General features: G+C 39.2%; 1 protein-coding gene across 3 annotated transcripts in view; it reads right to left on the reverse strand.

Moving 5' to 3' along the window:
- lsamp (limbic system associated membrane protein) overlaps positions 1-20,868 on the reverse strand; it is a 415,526-nt gene that overhangs the window by 152,295 nt on the left and 242,363 nt on the right. The window contains exon 1 of one of the 3 annotated variants that reach the window (XM_025054914.1): positions 18,657-19,202. In XM_025054914.1, the coding sequence (XP_024910682.1) occupies positions 18,657-18,811 (155 nt within the window). In that variant the 5' untranslated portion in view covers positions 18,812-19,202. Of the gene's footprint in view, positions 1-18,656; positions 19,207-20,868 lie in introns of those variants that run through there. The other 2 variants (XM_025054913.1, XM_008308629.3) reach the window with 2 other exon arrangements.

Here is a 20,868-nt window from a genome sequence, read left to right on the forward strand (position 1 = left end):
GATGCAAGAAAAGCGTGCATTCCAGGCGTTTTTTTTTTCTTCTTTTTTTCTTTTTTAATATAAGATGGATTCAGGCTGATAGGAGGATAGAAGCTTATCATGAATTCGAGTGGTGGGACATCAATGAGTGCAACACAAGTGGTGCTCAAGTATAATAATCTTTGTTGAAAGTGTGATCAAAGAAGAAGAGTGACAGGAAGAAAAAACAAAGTGCAAAACTGCATCGGTGTCAGGCAGCTGAGTACTTATTGGACATCCCTGCTGCAAAAGGGAAGCTTTTCCAACTGTGTTAATCTATTCCAATAAGACTTCAATGTTTCCCTTTGTGGGACCAACAAAGATCTAACCTGCTCCCTGTCGCTCCATGCTGAATACTGTACACAAACATAAAAAACGTGAGCCTAAAGTATCCTCAGTCTTTGTGCAGTCAGTCCCTGAACTTGTGTACAGAGTTCTGAGCAGAGGGGTGTTAATTGGTGAGCTTCTGTAGCGCTCAGCAGTGGAGCTCAGGCTGCTGTGAGAAGTGGCAGCGCCTAACGATTGATTATTATTCCCAACATTTCTGCCTTTTCTGTGTGGGCGAGCTAACGTGACTTACATCGGCCAGCATGAGGGTGTAAGACTCGGTTGCATCCCGTCAGCACACAGGAATAATCACGACCACGTTCAGAACTGGTAACACAAAATTGAGTAGCTGAGCTACTCACAGAAACACACACTGTGCACATTTCTTGTCATTTTTCCTCGCTTCGTACATTCCCATTTCTCAGTCTTCTTCTTGAGTGGTGGATTTGTTACCAAGTAGCAAGAAAAACAGGAGAATTCCTTTAACGTTTTACAGATTTAAAGATCAAATGAACTGTGTTTTTGTGTGAACTGAAGCTGACTAACTCAAGAACTGTCTAAATGTTTAACGTTTAGCACAACTACCAAATGTAACTAAGAATAATTCTAAAAAGAATACTGTACAGTAAAATGTATCTTTAACGTTTCTGAGATTCTGTACATTCTTCCACTTCACATAAAAAACAGTCATTGGTTGAAATCCAGGGTCAATCAAGGTTAGTGATTGTGTCACTGTGTTATTCTTATGGGTGTGGTTTCTTTTCCTAACATCATCCAGAGGTTGAAAATGGGGACATGGGATTACTGCATACTGCAAAGTGACTGTTGGTGCGAATGTGGTTGTAACGTGTTGCCAGCTGGAACTGGTTCTAGCTTTGGATGACACTACAAATGTGATAATTGGATAATTGATGGATGGATGGATGGATGAATAAATACAAACTCTTATCTAATCAATCATTTATCACAGCTTTATTTAAATTATGCCCTGACTGGCTGGGCTGTGTAAAAGGCATCTTTAAGGAAGTACTTTTACTTTGACTCCAGCTCAGGGCACAGGACCAGGTTCACTGAGCGGGTCAACTTCACGTCACAGGATTTAGCCATAGCCCGACGGGTAGGGCTGTTTATCCGAAAGTCGCCTGTGGTGTTTACAAACTTCATGGTTACAATAGATTTATGGCATGACACAGAAACCTTAATCTTTATAAATAGAGAGCCAGAAGTTGCCTCTGAGGTGAAGTCTGAGAAAGTGGAAGACAGGAGTGTGGAAAAAAAGCACAAATGGCAGCGACCATATGTGGGAAATGCACAGCCTGGAGCTCTCTGACATTTCCACCCACTCTGTAATCAATCTCGTCCTTCCTTCCTCCTCTCTTTTGTTCAATCTCTCTCTCTCCCAGTGCCTCGCCTCTCTTTGCCTTCCATCAGTCTCTTAACAGCAAATCATATGAGGCCGATTTCCTTTCAAGTGCCATCTTCTACTTCATTAACACAATTGACACCAAGTCTCTGTGTGCTTTTATTGTTATATAAGTAATGAAAGGTTAAATATTATCAAAAACAGTGTTGGTTTGGAGATTGAAAATGTGTTCTGTCTGAACACATTTTAATGATTAAAAACTGCATTTTATTTTATTTTTCTTCTGTTTAAACAAACTAATAAAAACTGTTTTTCAGGTTGTATTATTATATAGTAACCTTCCTAGAAAGTCACACTGTGTTACGGTTTGTTTGATCAGGTTTTTTTTAACCATTTTTGAAATTAGAGCAAAAGAGATATATTTAATGAAACGTTAAAGTTACTGAAGGTGAGAAAGAGCTCCCCCAAAATTATGAATAGAATAATTTCACCGATGGAAACACAGACCAAATGTATTTACTTACTGTAAATAGAAGACATTTAAATAAATCCCTTTTCATAAACATAGATATTTTTCCCTCAACTAAGCCTTGTATATGCATATATGCATGGAAATTCACTCTGACGAGGCAGACTTTGATTAAAAAACACTGCCTGCAGTTCTCCCTGTGTGTCTCATGCTTCTATCTTGTGATCTCCAACTTTCTTTATTGGTTTTGGCAAACTCCTTCACTTGACTTCACACACTGACAGTAGAGGAGGACAAGTCGAACATGGCTGCACATCTAACATGATATTTAAAAGCCTATGAACTGTTTCACTTTATGGCATTCCTTCAGACTAAACAAACAATTATTGAAGTCTCAAAATAAAGCCCTTTTTTTCCCAACATGACAAAATCAAAGTTGAAAAAAAGTCATTATGCCACAGCACATCTGGTGGATTCAAACCTGAAACCTTCCAGACCCAAGTCCGCTTCCTTCACTACCAAGCCACCACTGCCCCCTTTAACTGAGTTAAAGTCTGAAAATAATACACCACAGAAGAGGAGACTTTACATCCTGTATACAGTATATCTGTCAGACTGGGGAAACTATCAGTGAGGAGTGGAATAAAGAGTAGAGCGATCACAGGCGGAGACGGGTGTTTTATCCTCCTGACCGTTTCTTCGTCTTCGCATTCCACAAATCCAATTGCAGACTTGTGTTAATCACACACCAGGACTAATCACAGCTACAAGTAAACACAGCTGATTGGACCTGCAAATAGCCATTATTTGGACACCAGAACCAATTAGAGTTGATATAGCTGTATCCTTTCTTTCTTTCTTTTTTAAAGCAGCCACAGGGAGTCACACCAATCTGTAGAATATATACATTTTTCTCCAACTCTGTTCACAGTGTTTTTTTCCTGGAAATATAACTTGTTGGTTTTTGGTAGATGCATAACACTAGACCTGTATTTGCACCAATGGAATATACAGTAATAGTAAAAGAAAAATATTTTGTAAAATCCAGAAGACTTTTCATTTTATCCACAAATGCCAACCTTAATTTTAAAAAGCACATTGACATGACATTTAAAAAAATAGTTCTAAACTATTCTCAGAAACAAGTTGTCTTCCTGGGGAATTATTATTATTATTATTTTTAAATGTCAATTAAACTTTACTGAAATGAAAATAGGAACATATGTGTCATTTAGACAATAAAGTTCAGAGCAGGACAGACAATTCAAGCAGTGAAATGGAACACTTGAACACATCTTGATGTTAACCATGAGACTTTTTTTATGGATTTTTGGCTTTTGAAGCAGCCAATTTCTTTACAGGGTCTAAATAATAGCGCTGACTCTGTAGAGGATGAGCGCTGAATGTAAAGAAAATCAGATGAAACAGCGGCCAAGTTCACAGTGTTACTTCATTATCCTTTAATCCCTGAAAACAAAGTAAAGTAGTCGAGGAACAAACGTTACGATCATCGCAAGCCTTAGCCTAACCATACAAGAATTATTTGGGTTTTCTGCCAATTTAAAAAAAAAAAAAACTAAATTAGGTAAAGACCTCAAAAGAATTTCTGGGCTACTTGTTTAGACCAGGCAACAAGTAACAATTATAAAAAAGAAAAATAAGCAGAATAATAAGACAAGGATTAAAAAATGATTGACAGAATCTTGAAGGAATTTTGGAGCTTCTAACAAACAGTTGTAAAAAAAGTACAAAACTTTTCTTAGCTGCTTGATTAACTAAATTATAGTAATGCAGTACTTCTAACTTTTTTTTCAACTCTTGTTTGTAAATCCACTGATTTACAAACACCGACCATCGACCACTGTGTAGTTAGTGAAACCTCCACCAGTACAAAAGGTCTGAAGAAACAGCTTGTCATTACAGATAATCAGAAGTCAAGCAATTAGCAACTAGCAAGGGTTGATGGTGATTAGATGGTGCACACGCGCCCGTGTGACGTGATGATAAAATCTAAATATGCTACACATCAAATTACAGCTGAGTCAACGACAGTATGTTGATGTATTTACAGCTGAAGGTGGAGGAGAGGCAGCCTCATACAAACAGCTCTGAGCCAATTTGGTAGCGAAGCAATTTTTATCTGTTTGGAACATTCCGCAATCTGTTCAACACTGTGTTTTCCCAGTTGAAAATAGTAAGTAATGATTCTGATCAGCTCAGGTTGTAAACTGAGGCTTCGCAGCTGTGATAGTGCAAGATGAGGAAATAAATAACAAGTAACAGAGTACTTTAAAGGTTTATATAAGGCAGAAGCAGTAACTGTGTTTGTCAATGTACACGCACCTCCAACAGCCGGTCAGATTCATTAACTGATAACCCAGAAATTAGAATAATCCGGACTTTCTTTGGAAATTCATAAACATTTTTTTATACGTTGCTGGAATATAAAAAATATATACATCTTCACATAGTTTATGGCGTTTATTAATTACCGTGCATTTTCCTGGTGGGTTATAGAACACGAGTTGTTTTCAAAACTTCAGTAAAGCCATTGTACTCAACAATCAGTTCACTGTCCCTCCCAATCCATCTGACAGTATCAGTCAGCTAATCAGCCGTAGGCTTACTGACCGCCTTGTTCTTAATGACGCTGCTGTGACGCAATGTGGGCGTCTGACCTGAAGTCTCAACAAATGCATGCTCAATGTTGAGATGGGATTCTAAGCTCCAGGGGAGATTTCATGACTCCAAAATGATTTACTACAGTATGTGCACATCACATGATAAAACCAGGAGGAAATTCGTTTCTGTACGGCGATAGCATCTTCCTGTACGGGTGTTTATTTCGGCTTACTTCTCACCCCTTAAACTAGTGGCAGATACAACATATTTATAAGTCAAGTGGGCCGGACCAGGACACTCACAATATAGTTATCTTTAAATAACAATAAGTCCATGTTTTTCCCCTTTGTTTTCATCCAAAGATGTACAAGTATTCTAAATAAATCTTAATTATATGTGATTATAATTATTTACTTATTAATTATAATAAAATATGATTTTAGAAAACATCTCCTGAATACTTTTTTATTTTTCAAAATTTAAGTGGGCTGGTTTTTGGCCGCAGACCGTATGTTTGACTGACCTGCCTTAAACCATGCAGATTAGTGATTAGGTTTATGTGACACTATATTGAACCTAGGTATAAATGTGAGTGTGAATGGTTGTTAGTCCATCCACAGTATGTGGCCAACTGTCCAGGGTGTATCCAACCCGTCGACTGCTGGGATTGGTGCCAGCTCACCCGACCTTGCAAAGGATTAAGCGGTAGACAATGATTATACAGAAGCCATCAGTCTGTAGCCTCATGAACTGCTTCTGTGGCTCGAGGGATCAGCGCTGACCACAGTTCCACGGCGCAGACCTCTTCTTTATGTCAATAATAATAATAGAGCGCAGAGTTGAGGAAATGTGACAAAGCAGGGGAAATAACGTTGGGAAGACAGTTCTCTCTGATAGTTTTGTGTAAATGCCCAGAAGAGCAGTTTTTTGAGAAATAAAATTTACAATTATGCAAATGTAACACAGCTCATCAAATCTAGCAGCCACTGTATCATACTGCTGGTGGAAATAGAGAAAGCTTATTGCCTTGATAAAAACAAGATTATTCCCCTGAATGTTGCTTCCGCTGTTCAATACTCGCATAACAATCATCGACCGCTGGGCCATTTTCATCATCATCATCATCATCATCATGTTTGCACACACATCTTTGATCAGTGAGAAGAAAATATATAGCTGGTCAGTTAAAGTAGAAAACAGTTTCAGATGGGAGTGAGTTGCGTCATCGGCTCTGTAAGTATCGGCTGCTGTAAGTATCGGCGGGGGGGGTACCCATGATTACATAGGCTAAGGCTCAGGCTTTTCATGGACCGGCTCTCAGTGAGGCTGCCATTGGCTGAGACTACCGGGGGGGGTACCCCCCCGGTAGTCTCAGTTAATTTAATGATAACATCTCATCTTCAGTGCATTTAAAGTGATACTAACGTAATAATGAAGAATTTATTTTGGGAATATACAAAATACAACATTACTAATCCAGGATTCATCAATCTGTCCCCAATTTACGGTTAACGTACACTGTGATTGCTTTAATAAAATGCTAAGTACATTAATAATCCATTTAGTTTATGCTATTAGCTAAAGTATTAGGCAATTTCATCACGTTAATTTTCAATATTCAATTTGTGTGAAGTTTTTACACATCGGCATAGATTAGCATGAAAGCTCACATTCTAATGGCGCAGTTAATTCTTCATGCAATCTTTAGATTGTGAGTTAACATGAATAATGTATTATTTCCCCACATTACATTAAAACCTGATTTATTTATTTTTACTTTATTATATATATATTTTTTGTGCTTGACAATAATTGGCATCTTCTGAAATCCCTCACTCATTCTTTAATTTCCAAAACGGTCATCAAGGTGCAGAACTAAAGCTGTTAAATCCAGATTATGGGCTGTGAATTCATCAATTATGAACCAATTACGTGCTGTTCTATCCACAAATGAAACTTCTCCTCAGGTTTGGCAGAGGTTTTAAAACTGAAACAAAACTGCTCTTTTTACATTCACACAAGCAAAACCAGTGAATTCCTCCTCAGATGCCTGGAGGCAGTTGGGCAAATCCCTAATAACAAGAGAAGTGAATGTTATCAGTCTTTATGACTTCCTAATTATGAACTAGCTGAGAGCAAAATAAAAAGATTTGCATTGAGCAGAATGTACAGTGAAATCAGGGGAGGACTGAATTTTTCAAAAAGAACTTTTTCAGAACCAGGGACACAGTAATTGTCAGTATTATCGTAGTGAGAGTATTTCAATAACTACAGGGTTGAGTAATGTTGAGTACATTACTACAGTGTTGTGTGGTTGTGTCGCCATATCCCATAACTTTAATAGGAAGGTAAAAATAATTTAGTACAGGAACTAGTTGTTGAGAGAGACTCAAAAAAAGCTAGTCATACTAGAAAAAGGGTTAAAAATAGAGATGTTCGATGTTAACATTTTGCTGATATCCGATAAGTTAATATTTCCCAAACACTTAGTTATCAATTTCGATAGTGTGCAACGATGTGCTGTGCCACAATAACAATAATTTACTTTTAAAAAGTGCTGTCGTTGGAAGTGTGCAGCCCCACAGAAGAGTGTAGGTTTCCTGCGGTGCACGAACTATACAAAACACAACAATACACACCAGGACAAAGTTCCATTTCCCCTCCGCCCTTCTGCCCCTACACACACAGCACATAGCTCAACATTTTAACTGTCCCTGTGGCCGGATTGATTAAGAAACTAAAAATAAATGAAATGCCTCAGAGAAATATAGCGGGCCTTATTTTTGAGCAATGTTTTGGTGGACTAATCTGAGACATGGTTAAAAGGCTGGAGAGTTTTCTCCTTCTGTGTTAAGACTCAGAGTAAATCTGTGACTGCCATCTCTCTGGGGGACAGTCTGTTTATACTTGGCCACCTGTTCCTAGTCCTTGGGTACAGTGTTTACTTCAGGCTCACCACATTGTCTTACATCCTGCAGTGAGTTGAAGCAACAAGATGTGAATTTTGGAATTTTTATTTTTTTTTTTTTGTAATGTTTTTCCTGAAAGCTATTCAGCATTTAGAGAAATAATAAATGTGAAATTCTGATAAAACTTTACAGGTTTGGGGATGTATGACCAGACGATAGAGAACAAAAGTCAAATAAAAGGTTAAAAAATCTTGATAGAACAACTTACTGTACAAATTCACCTGACACTGCGGCCATTATAATTGTTATTATTATTTTTTAATAATATGAATATGAGCATAAATACTCAATACAGTTTTCTGTTCTTCTTTTTAACAAATACTTTAAGGTTATTTTGTTTGAATTTTTGTATCTCCAACTCCCCCTTTATGCCCCACTCTCTTTTCGCTCACCTCTCCTGTCTCCTGTATTATTTATTTTAACTTTATTAACTTGGCAGAGATTTCTGAGTTGAAATGGTTTTTTTTTCTCCTTGTGTTGACGACTGAAGATTGTTATGGCAATAATTTAATGTCTGTTATTATCACTTTGAAACTAAACTATATGGGAAATGTTCATCATGTCTTCGCTGTTTTGAGTTCCATGACTCATTTGTTTTTCCTCCTTTGTTTCAACTCAGTATAGAATCACATGTCATTTAAAAGGCAAATATATTAATAGAGGTGGAAAACAAGACACCTGCAAGTGTTACAAGTAACATAAAGTTATAGCTGTGTAGGTGTTCTTTAAAAGAAAGGCAGCAGCACTGACTGTGACACAGAGCTTGTGAAGTAATCTAATTAATTTGGAAACTTTGGAAACTGGTTCCAGAATGTGTGTCATATCACTTCCCAAAACTCATTGATCTTCTGTTAAACAAAACAAGCACATCCTGGTTAAAGTTTAAAATATGAATGGATCCTGATAAAATGAATGTACGTGACCCAGTTTCCCTGAGGTTTTCCACTCGTGCCACTTGGAGGATATTTTGTCACCACATGTCATCACGGCTGAGCAGAAGACGCAGCCACAAACAACTCCACATGTACAGTATGTTCATTGTCAAAACTGTGGTTGGAGATGGGTGGGGTCTGACCACTCGTGGGTTGGGAAAGATGGGCTGTTGACAGACATCACATCCAAGTTGACCACAATTGCTGATGGTCGTTGGTTAAAGCTGTTTTCACTCACAGCCTGGACTCAAATAATTTACAAGGAATTTGTAGGGTTTCAGAGATGAGGATCTTTTCAAGGATTATTTATTCTAATAAATCCTAGTGTCCCTTTTGTTGAAGTTTTAAAAAAACTATGTAGCAGATAATAATCATAATAATAACAATATTAGTATTGTAGCTAGTCTCTCTCTCTCTCTCTCTCTCTCTATATATATATATATATATATAGACTCTATTACATTTTCTGACACATATTCGTGATGACACTCGAGGCTCCACACGTTTTCCGCTCTTACCGTGACAAACTGCTACATGTTGACAAATGCCACCTCTCGTCTGGAGAAGATGAGAAAACCTTTGACTGCCCAGCTCTCTATACAAAGACTGGGACTGATGACAAATTAAAGTAAAATAAATAAATAAATAAAACAAAGTAATGGAGGAAGGTTTATGATTGCAGAGGAAACAGTAATCAATAGACAAGTACTCACCGAGGGGCCTGATTTAATTGGAGGTAATCCTAATAACTTGCAGAGAGAGAAGTGAGATTTCAGTAATTGAAAACAATGTTGTTCCATTGGTTGGAGGATTAAATTAAATTGAATGAGAATAATTAATGGCAAATTAGACGGGGTAGCACGGTGTTCTTGTTCCTGCTTTCTACGGGGTAGTAGGCATGATGAAAAGTTCCATTTCCAGTGACATGGCACCGTGTGAATGGTAAAGGATCTGCGTTAAACCTTACAACTGCTACATTAATGCTGTACAAATCAGTGGGGGACTCAGAGCAAGTAGGCCACAGCCACCGCTATTTCCTGAAATGCCAAATGCTCGAGAGAGACGAAATCTAATTAATCTGCTACACCTTAGCACTGTGGCCTTTTCATATCCTTGTCTTGTGAATTGGAAATTAAATCTCAGCAGCGTAACATGGACTCAAACATGCTAACGCTAAGGCCACTTTCACAAGCTTTTGTGTAAGGTGACACTTTACACTTACACGGCAGACGACAGCATGAGGCGTTGAGTACTGACCCGTTTGAAAATGCACTGAATTTATGAGGCCATCACACACGTCCACAGGATTAATGCCCTATTGATTCTACTGTTTATTAGCAGAGCTGTTTTATTTGTGTCTCTCTACATCAGCAGAATTGGCTGAGTTTTATATGTGGGTTTGGAAAAGTTATAAAAGCAAGGAAAAAACCTGAACTAACAACACTTTCAAAGTCCCGAAACTGAAGATTAAGATAAAGGTATTTCGATACTACTGCATTTACTACTGCTGTGAATCTGTCTCAATGGTACAGGTCATCCTGGGGTAAAACTGGGACCTTTGTAATTTCTAATTTGGACCACACCCATTATAAGACCATGGCACAAGTACTGATTTTAAGGTCCCCTTCTTTCCTGGAGATAAAGCCGCGGCTAACATTTGAATTAACTGTGAGTTTAAAAATACCCAAATGATTAGCACTCCCACACCACAAAAACGCTGTTTATACATGTATGAATATATACATACAATATATCAGGATATATGTATACACAATTACAGTTTATACATACATGTACTATGCATAAAACTAAAAACATCGATTGAACATAATTCTGTTTCTCAGCTTATGCTTGAATTTATTTTTAAAAAATTACAGTGGATTCACTGAGGTCACAGTATAACAGCTTTTTGTCAGACCTCATTTGAAAGTGAAGTCTTTGTTGTAGGGTAAGAAGAAAACTGTCTTAATCAAAGCCTATTTTTTCAATGTAATTAAAAACAAATATTCATATCATATGAGACAATCCTGGTAATGAGACGCAGCAGGGGATTAATATTCCTTTTGGGATTGTCACCTCTAATTAATCCTCATTAGAGCATCATCTTCACATTTCAGCAATGATCAGCCTGCCAACATTTGTTTCTTAAAATAATAACTGATGTTCAACATTAGAACAGGACCTGTGAATGTGCCCATCGTCCCATGTGTGTGATTAAATGCCATCTTTAAAGATGTATTTTAGAACTATTACATATATTTTTAAAGCTTCTTGCCAATTATTGCATCAAACCAGCAGTAATTTCAAACATATGGAGGTAAAAACATCACCCACAGCAGGCGTGATGAACAGTTTTGTATGTAGATTCTGATTCTGCGAGTTCATTCTTATGTATTTTAACTATATTTTAGTTAATAAAATAAAGTTAATAGAGTCAAACGTAGTCGACCATTAAATCATCAGTCTACTACAACTGTTATTAGTTAATTAACCAACCCAATATACAACTAACCAAATTGACAGTTTATAAATCACTAATTTCTTTATGCATTTTATTGACCAAGCGACTAATTAAACATTAGACAAAAACAAATATACAGCACAGTAATTTAGTTATATAAAATGACATCAGCACAACTAGTTTTACATAGTTATTGGGATAGAATAAATATAAATAAATTATTTTCTTCGAAAAAAAAACATGTTCTCATCCAAGGTAGATTTTAGTGCAGATCTCTAATCGGACGTGGTGTGATGTGGATTTAAATCAGGAAGAACCAAAGCCACAGCAGCTTAAAGCCACTTGTTTCAGCTTTGCTATGACTTTATCCTTTCTGCCTGAAAGATTAGATTTACGTAACCTTCCCACACAGTTCCTGGTAAATGGGGCTAAGCCTCTGGTCAATTACACATTTTATCTGCAACTTTTAATTATTTCTTTTTTTTCCCCTTTCTTTCTAGCTTCTGTCCTGTGTCTGCCACTGAATGAGAAAACCACTTCTGAACATTGCAAAAATCTAACTCAAAAAAACGAAAACGTCATTTTACCATTTAATAGAATTGATTGAGAACCACAAGGATTGAAAAATTTTAAAGGAACTTTACTATGCATCACATGCAGTTTATTATATAGTTTAGCTGACGCTTTCATTCAATGCAAGTTTTTCAGGACTTTAAGATGCTCTGGAGTTTAAGTCGCACCAGCCAAAAAGTGCAGCTTATAGAAGTAGCAGATACTGGTACACAAGCGAGTGCCCTCTAGCAGCTGTAAACTTTTGTAAATTTACCTGTGGTATTTAATGTTATGTGATAAATGTACAAGTACAATCAATCTCATCGTTTCTTAAGTCAGAATAATATTTAAGCCTGCTGTGCAAAAACTATATTTTTACTATATTCTAAAAAGTTTAAATTTTTTCGACATGTCAAGGTTGCCACATATTGAAACCACACGAGTGTAATTACCTCGAACACATCCTGTGTGGTTGAAGTATGTTTTAAATATTACATTGACTGCAGCTCAATAGTACTGACATTAGGGTTTTCCGAGCGTAGTAAAAACACACTTCCTCTGGACTTCCACTGCCGTCTTCTATGAGCTGCCAGAGGCAGCGAGATGTTGCTGAGCAGTTTAAATATGCACTTAGAAACAGTCTGTCTATTGTAACAAAAGCTCCACTCGAAAGAAATGATGTTGCTTTGAGGTTAAAATGAAGTTGCTTTTGGTAAGAAGCACTTTATAATTTATTTTTATTTAGAAAAAGCATTTCAGGTTTGGCTTCTCTTGTTGGGGGGTGTTCAGAAGTGCACACTGAAAGCACATATTAAAGAATTCACTGTGTCCTGGCGGGTTATTCTGAGAATAAACCAGCCAACATCACAGGCTGGGAGCATATTTTATCTTTTTGGGAGTCTGAATGAGACCCCGGCTGCCCACTGAACTGAACTGCAGTGGACTGTGAGCTTCAGATCGCAGTGTCTGAACTACTCTCATTTGCCATATCAAAAGAAACCGTCACAGCAGGCGATGTGGATTCTTACTGACCAACATAAAAGCCAAAGAAGAACTTGGGAGGACTGTGACTCGTTTTAAATAGATTTGCAAGAACTGGCAAAATATCAATCGTAACGATGGCCCGACAGTTCTCCCCCGCACATCTGATCTGTCCCAAGGAAAGAGCGGCACACAGCAATAATGACCCAACTGGTGGTTGCTAAGCTCGCCCACTGTAGTGTCATGAGAGAAAATTAAATTGATTTGAAAATCCTACATCTGCCCAAGCTGCAACAAAAGGGATTATTGTGCTAGTTCTAGTAACGGCGTGTCCCTGCTTCATCTCCTCCCTCACAGCAAAAAATTTTGATCATAATCATCTTTACTGTGGGTGTCTGTTTGGTTCTTTTACATGCGCATATTTTTGAATGCTGTGTCTTTAAGAAAAAATCCTAGCCTTTTGCCCTTTTAAGTTATACTCAGCGAATCCGTTTTAGTCAGCACAGCTGGGCGATTTAGTGCTGGCAGAGAAGAGGAAAAAGAAGAGAGGAAAGGGAAAAGAGAGATTAAGAGATAGAAGTGCCGAATTTCCCAGGGAGGCCCTTAACGGTAAGAAAACATCACTCCAAAGTGATGGGCTGTAGAGAGATATGTCGAGACCCCTTGAGGGCTGGACATCGCAAATAATGTTGCCCTGTTGCCCTCTGCCCAGAAATCCAGACATTGATCTGTTTTTCCTCCACTTTACTCAGGCCACTTTGAAAATAGCCTTGACCGTACTGTCTACAGTATCAGCTTTCCTCAGCTTTGTCCTCCAAGCTTCTGAGTGGAGGTGACTGCAAAACAAGTTAATAACAGGTCACTTCTATTGAACATCAGTCGGAATGAACACAGCGGTGCATCTGTATCTATAGTTGTCTCTTTCATATTGTTTTACTGTAAAACAATATACCAAAGAAATCAGCTTAATTTTATTAATTAAAAAAATGATCATCTGAAAGGAAAACATACAGGCTTACCTACAGTGTTTACCAATACAATGTCACATCTTTGTATAATTTAATTAAGACTTGTTTCCTCTTTCCAATGAGGAACACGACTCTGTTTACATTTGTCCCTCCTACCATGGCTCAAAAGCATGGTTTTATCAGACAATAAAGAATTCTACAGCACACATTCTGAGTAAACACACACAGTCTGTTCCTCGTCATCTATGTGAAGCGTTTGAACTTTGCCCAAAAGAATGCACAGAACTGCTCAGCACCTATGTCTGTTCCTCATCATCTATGTAAAGCGTGCGATCTTTGCCTAAAGGAATGCACAGAACTGCTCAGCACCTATGTCTGTTCCTCATCATCTATGTGAAGCATTTGATCTTTGCCCAAAAGAATGCACAGAACTGCTCAGCACCTATGTCTGTTCCTCATCATCTATGTGAAGCGTGCGATCTTTGCCTAAAAGAACGCACGCAATGAAAAATAACTGCTTAGCACTTATGTAACTTTCTCAATAAAAAGAGCTGCAGTCCTCATACACTTTGGGACTTAGGTGAGCCAACTCTGCGAAGCTGTGGGCCTCTCTGCTCCCCCTCGCAGCGAGTAAAACTTACAACGTTGTCCGGTGTGGTTCTTTTCAGGTCATTCTATCTGTGGCAGTTAGATGACAATAGTGGTTGCTGAATAACGTATTTTTCGGCACCAACACCGACCAAGATTCACAACATCCTTCTTCTGTTTCTTTATCCTTTCAAAGGTAACCATGGAAATAAATGGGGGTCAGCAGTGAATATGAGGCTGGAGCCAAGACCAGCTGTAAAGGTGGGGTTTATCATGAACTGGTAGCGCGTCCATTCCAAAGAGAGATTAACAGACAAGCAACCAATTAAAGTCGCTCTCACATTTATAGAGAACCTGAGCAACTCAAGTCTTGTCCTTCTGTTTGGACTGTGAGACGAAATGACTCAGAGAAAACTACCGATACACTCTGAGGCCATGTGAACTAATCTCCAAACAGTAAGGTCATCCGCCTGAGGCGGTTTGAGAAACTGATGCATGGTGTTCTGCAGAAACATGTCATTACCTTTCCTTGCAGCTGAATACACCCCGAGTGATAGCTACTGTAATTTTCATCCATCTAGAATCTTTTTATTTCCATGTTGGAAAGCTGTGTTTCTTTGAGGTGTAGCTAATGTTCACCACATCACTCAGATGCACCAGACATCAAAGATGCAGAGACCTTCATACGTCTGTTTTCACATTTGTGTGACTATCGAACCACCATCCCAACTACAATAAGACCAACATTAGGATTTGTTTTTGAGGTGGCTGAACTCGCAGAAAATTCTATGTGCACATCTGTTTGAAGAAGAAAACTGGGTTTGGTTTTCTACAAAGATCCTCCAGGGGCAAAAAACAACTGCAGAATCATCTGTTCTCCAAGTAACAAGCTGGACACAGACACTGTCCAAACAGGGATAATTGTCCCCGGAGAGTTCAGTCTCAAAGAGTGTGTCATTAATTCTTTAATAAGCAATTGTCAATTATTAGGATTTTTGCCATGACGCTGCAAACTTCAAAGTGTCTGACTTGGAACTTTTCTGACAGAAGAACAGTTTGAAGAAATTCAGAGAAACTTGTTTTGTTTTGTCTGCTTTTCATATTTACTCTGCAATTCATTCAAGACGAGGAATGTTTGATGTCATCATCCCTAATAGAAAGAAGGGATTATTCACCGTGGTAAACAGGCTCTAAAAATGTGGTGTGTTTTTACCGATGTAAATCTTTTAGGTCTCAAACACGACTGCTGGGAAACAGACCGGCATTTAATGTGTTGGGACTCAAATTTAATTGCATTCCGAAGGCAAATGTCACTTAACGTAGGTACAAGGGTTCAAGGAGATGTTCCCCATGTGGTTGATGGTAATCTGGGAACTCAGTATGGAACGGCTAGATTACTCATGCAGCGTGGATCTCAGGACAGAGTGCCACGGTCTGCAGGCGTCTTTCTGAGTTAAGCATGATTTATAAGACTTAGGTTTCAGAGAAACGATACGACTTATTTAGTTACTGAAGTTTAATCTCAGGGAGGTTGTACCACAGCAGATGAGGCTCTAACTCACTTCACACTTCAACTGGTGTAAAAATGTTTACATAAGTCTGACTGTTTAGCAGAGTAATCTCTTGCAGATTAACCCCTTTACGACCTGCTTAGGTGAAAGCTCAAACATTTAGAGTCTCTGACTCGCCATGTGAGTTGCTGACTGAGAGGAAAGCTACCTACCTCTGAATTTCTACCTTGTATGACAGGAGATGAGCTAGCGAAAATCAATTTAGGTCTCAAATAAACACCTACAGCCTGTGGGGATGAGTCGGTATTAGGTTTATGTTCACTTTTGATTGAGTCTGAAGGAGAATAAGATACTGAGAGGAGCTCGAAATACCACTGCATATCTGGGGCCTGGTCCAGCTGCATTTTCAATTTCATCTATAAAATGTAGTCAAAAACAGGTAATAAAAAGGCGATCAATTTGACATATATGTAAAAAATCCAAAACAAACTCAAGACAAAATTGTTTAAAAATGTTCCAAACGTAACATACAAGTGGGAGGACGGATGCTGTGTAGTAGTAATAAAAAGTGCTGACGGCCAGGAATATATAGTTTTGGATGAATTCACTGTGACACAGTTATGGGCTGCTGCTTGAAAAAGAGCCTTTCCCATTTTGAAATGCAAAGCCTGACACAATAGTTGTTTTGCCACATGTTGTTTTTCCTACTCCAGCATCTCTCCCCTTGTGCCATGAATGTCACCACTGCAGCCACAGGCTCCACTAACACAGCACAATCCTTATTACACCCCCAGGACACTAGTATCCCCTCAGCATCCACACAGCCCAGCTCATGGAACCAGATACTCCATGTAGCTCAACAAATTGCTAGCCGTTGGCCTCCCACCTCTGCTCAAAGTTCCGGCCTTTATGTATTGTTCTCTTCCTACTCCTCCTCCAGTCTCTCATTTGTTGAATGGAAACTGGGTGTGAAAAATGTGCCGTTGTTTTCCACGGACCCACGGTGGTCCACATCACCAGTCAATGGATGAAACACAACAGTGTTGCAGCAATTGTGAGGGATGATAAACATCGGGTTCATTATGACAAATTAGTGAGTTGTCATCACGGATAATTGTTCAACAATTTGTTTACTAGTTTCAGCGATAATACTACACAAGTGGACTGAGGTATTTTCCAAGAAAGACAAATCCAATTTAGGTCTGTGTCAATGCCAAGCCTGCTGCCACCTTTAGACACAGTGAGCAGACTGGCTGGGTGACTAAATGGCTTTGTGTAGCTAAGACGCAGCCAATTGGATTTGGAAAGTGAAACAAATAGCTGCGACTCCCTGCTGTGTTCAACAGTAACTGAGTCAATTGACTAATTTGATCAGCAGGTATCTGAATGGATGGCACCTGTTTGCCAGAGGGGAATCCATTTAAGGAATCCTTAAAATGTTGAATGTGTGTGTGATGTTTTTTTGTCCGTGTGCATGTTTGTGAGTCCTCGATGAGCAGGAACACGTGAGCAGCCGTGGCTGTGTCTGTTTTCAACAGGCCGTGTTAAAGGTCTATCCTATAATTGCATTCTACATTCTCACTCTCATTAGTCGAGCCTGGGTGGTGGAACTGTAAATACAGCCAGAGAATGGGGGAGAGGACAAGCAAAGTGTGAGGGAGAGAGAGGAGAAAATCAATGCGATTGAGTGTTCGGTGTGCAGCCTAATATACCGACCAACTTCCTTTTGGAGATCACCCCAGGTCCAAAGGTGGAGAGGAAAAAATTGGACACTACTGCGACTCAGTGTGAGCTTAGTGCGGGGGGTGGGGGGTGCTCCTTCACAAACAAATGATTTGGGTCACATTGTCAATGACATCTGGCGAGTAATATCCCAATGCCACAGCTGACAGCTCACATTGTCTGCAAAGTGATTAAGTGGAGGCCATTATGGAGTCGGAATAACATCAAGATCCTCATAATAAAAGTGGAATTTGGAATGGACTACTTCATATACTCCAGACTCTACATTAACAAGACATTATCATTATGTGGACAGTGAATTTCTGCATCTTCTTAATGTGTCCCCTGCAGGCTGCTTATGTTAAAACATCCCACACAGATTCCTGAAATCAAAACACTCAGCTCTCATCCCTGTCTCATCTGTTTGTCTTTTAAGAACTCCTGGTCTTTGCCCTACTTAAATGCTTTTATCCTTTGTTTACACATACCTGAGTGCATACCTGGGTTTTGTAGCATGCGGTGTCTTGACTGCTAACGTTTAAATATAACACTGTTAAGCACTTTGTGAGTTTTAACCTGACTTTTATTTAAAAAAATAAACTTTACATTCCTACTAGCCCTAATTGTGATACACTGTACTGCTGTATTTTTGCATTGACATTTGCATTGGCATCTTCTCTGTTGTATTCTATTGCATTGCAACATCTTCTCTGTTGTATTCTATTGCATTACATTCTACACAACTTCTCTCACGATGGTAATTGACATTAAAGCATCTGTGGACACTTTGATTGACACTGTGCTTTATTTAGGGTTAAAACTGCAGTCATAATGAATGACCACTGTTATTGTTACAGTAATTGATTTAAAACAGCACCTCATTAGGAATGTGGGTAAGATAATAAATAAATAATTGTGTCATAGTTAGAGGTCTTCCACATCGACTAAGTCGGGTTACCGACTACTGTATTTACTTTAGTTTGCAGCAGTTAACTGTGAATTAGGACAAAGTTGTTGCAGGTGAATCAACCCTCATCCATGCAGCTTCTTGATAACGGTCAGTCTGGCAGCGTTCTAACGGGGCACTGTTTTTCTTTTCTAGATGTCGACGCAGCCGCAGCTGCGCATCCGGAGGCGGAGGTGAGGAGAGAAAAGTTGAAAGACGCCTCTTACCTTATGATCGCCGTGTCGCCCTGACGGATGGTGATGTTGTCGGTGGCCCGCTGCATATCCACACTCCGGACAGGGAATCCTGTGGGGATAAGACAGAGCAGTCTGAAAAAAGACGCCTGCAAATCCCTCCAGCACGATTTGCGTCCGGATGGCATCTTTAAAGAACAGGAGCGCGACTTATGGAAGGAGCGATAGATCCAGTGGTTTAAAAAAGCAATAATGTGGGAAATTAGTAGTTTTCCAGAGTTCTCATTTAACGTTTGATGCTCCTAGATCCAAGGCAGTCCGGATTAAGATTTTCCGAAAATACTTTAAGAACGAAAGCGCGGCAGGCGGTGCAGCTTTCTAACTCCTTATCTCCCCCTGATGCGTAATGCTCTCCGCGCAAAGGGGACAGCGAACCAGCAGCGGTGATGATGAAGAGAAGCAAGCTTCTGTTCAGGGTCTGAGAGATTCACTCTCCCCCATTGCCCACCCCTGCCTCCCTCCTCTTTCTCCCCCTCCCTCTCTCCCTCTCTCTCTCTCTCTCTCAGTGTATCCTGCTCACACTATGATGCTCCCCTTATTGGTTGTCAGGACAACAGCACCACCTGAGGTCCCTTTTGGTGAGACACAACGAGGAGAGTACTGAGTTTTCATGATGAAGGAATTACCGCTGAGATGCTTAAAAAATATTTTGACAAGGATGAAATCAAGTATGTGTCATCATGTTTAGAGACATTTTTAATAGGAAGATAAAGAGCATGAAATGGAAACTGCTTTGTAACCTGTCACATTTGACCAGGTCTGCATGAGATCATCTCTGCACAGCTGAGTGTGACCCAGCCACGAACAAAATCATTTAGCCTGTGGGGATCATTACTGTTTAACATTATCATTAGTCTTCAAACTAACCATGTCTGCACAGGTACTGAGGTATTTAAAAACGCTGGGATCTCCAGGTGATTAGACTGTGCAGTTCATTATACTGATGACAGACGGATGGATGGATAGATCGAATATTTAGATAGAATCTATCTAAACATTCGATCTATCTATCTATCTAGATAAATCTGCCATTCACTTATTCATCTAGAATGGCCACAGACTAAACACTTGACCATGAACTGATCATAGTCCGCTGCGAACACTTCAACCATGGGTAATGTGTCTTTTATTTCAAAGCGGTACAGATAGGCAGGGGGCCGTGGCTCTCCGAAGGTGATCACATCCTCCTCCAGCCGGAGCGAGGGCATGTGTTTTGCGAAATGAGAAGCTTCCAATTGGACATGAATGCAAATAATAAACCGGCTTCTTATTCCAGCACTTGCCAATCAGACATGGGCTTAATAGACCTTGATCTGATGCGTTCAACAATGTGCCTAATGAACTGCACACTGGCAATTAAGGAGATCCATTCAGCATTTATTTGGTTCAGAAACTGCATTAATACCAATGCAAATCTCTGTAAGTGAATTCACAGCACATATTTGTTTTGTTTTGTCTCTGCGAGTGCTTGCTTCATAATCAAATCCAGACGCGAAAAAGAAATAAGAAATCTCGGTGATACAAAACACTTTTTTAAAAAAATGTTTAGCTGTAGAGTGAAAAGTGTGATGTCTAACCTCTTTGGTCATTGCTGCTTACTTTGAAATACATTCTTCTAGGTTTGTTACATATACTGTCAGCAGTGGACTTGCTGTTTTGAGCAACAGCAGACTGATTGAATCTTGTGTAAAGGCCTGTTATGTATTAAGTCTTATTTCCAGCATCAGCAATTTTAAACCTCTGATCAGACGAAAGCCCTACAGCAGCTCCTGACGCTCAGACTTTAACAGCTACTGAGGAAAATTGAATTGCAGACGTACAGACAGCTGAGAATGGATAACAGGGAGGTAATTGCTTTAAATGTAGAAATGTAGAAGTGTAGATGTTTCAATGTTACCGTATCAGTTAGGAAGCACAGGAGACATTTGAGAGGAAGTGAGTTTGCAGAGCTGTTGCTGACTTTGCCCTTAATAATCTGTGCATATAAACTATTCCATGAAAGCATCCGTGGGTCTCAGCTCTTGGGACATTGCGGGGTTTATGAGAGAGCGAACGCATTAAGACCACCCAAGTGAGTGGTCTTACGCTGTTTTACATGCAAATTTATACAGGAGTGGCCCTTTTATGGGTTTAAGGTATATTCAAGGTGGATGAGCCTCGAAGAGCTGGTGTGATTTTAGAACAG

Source organism: Cynoglossus semilaevis, chromosome 4 (genome assembly GCF_000523025.1).
Source record: "Cynoglossus semilaevis isolate Cse_v1.0 chromosome 4, Cse_v1.0, whole genome shotgun sequence".
Classification (NCBI taxonomy): Eukaryota; Metazoa; Chordata; class Actinopteri; order Pleuronectiformes; family Cynoglossidae; genus Cynoglossus; species Cynoglossus semilaevis.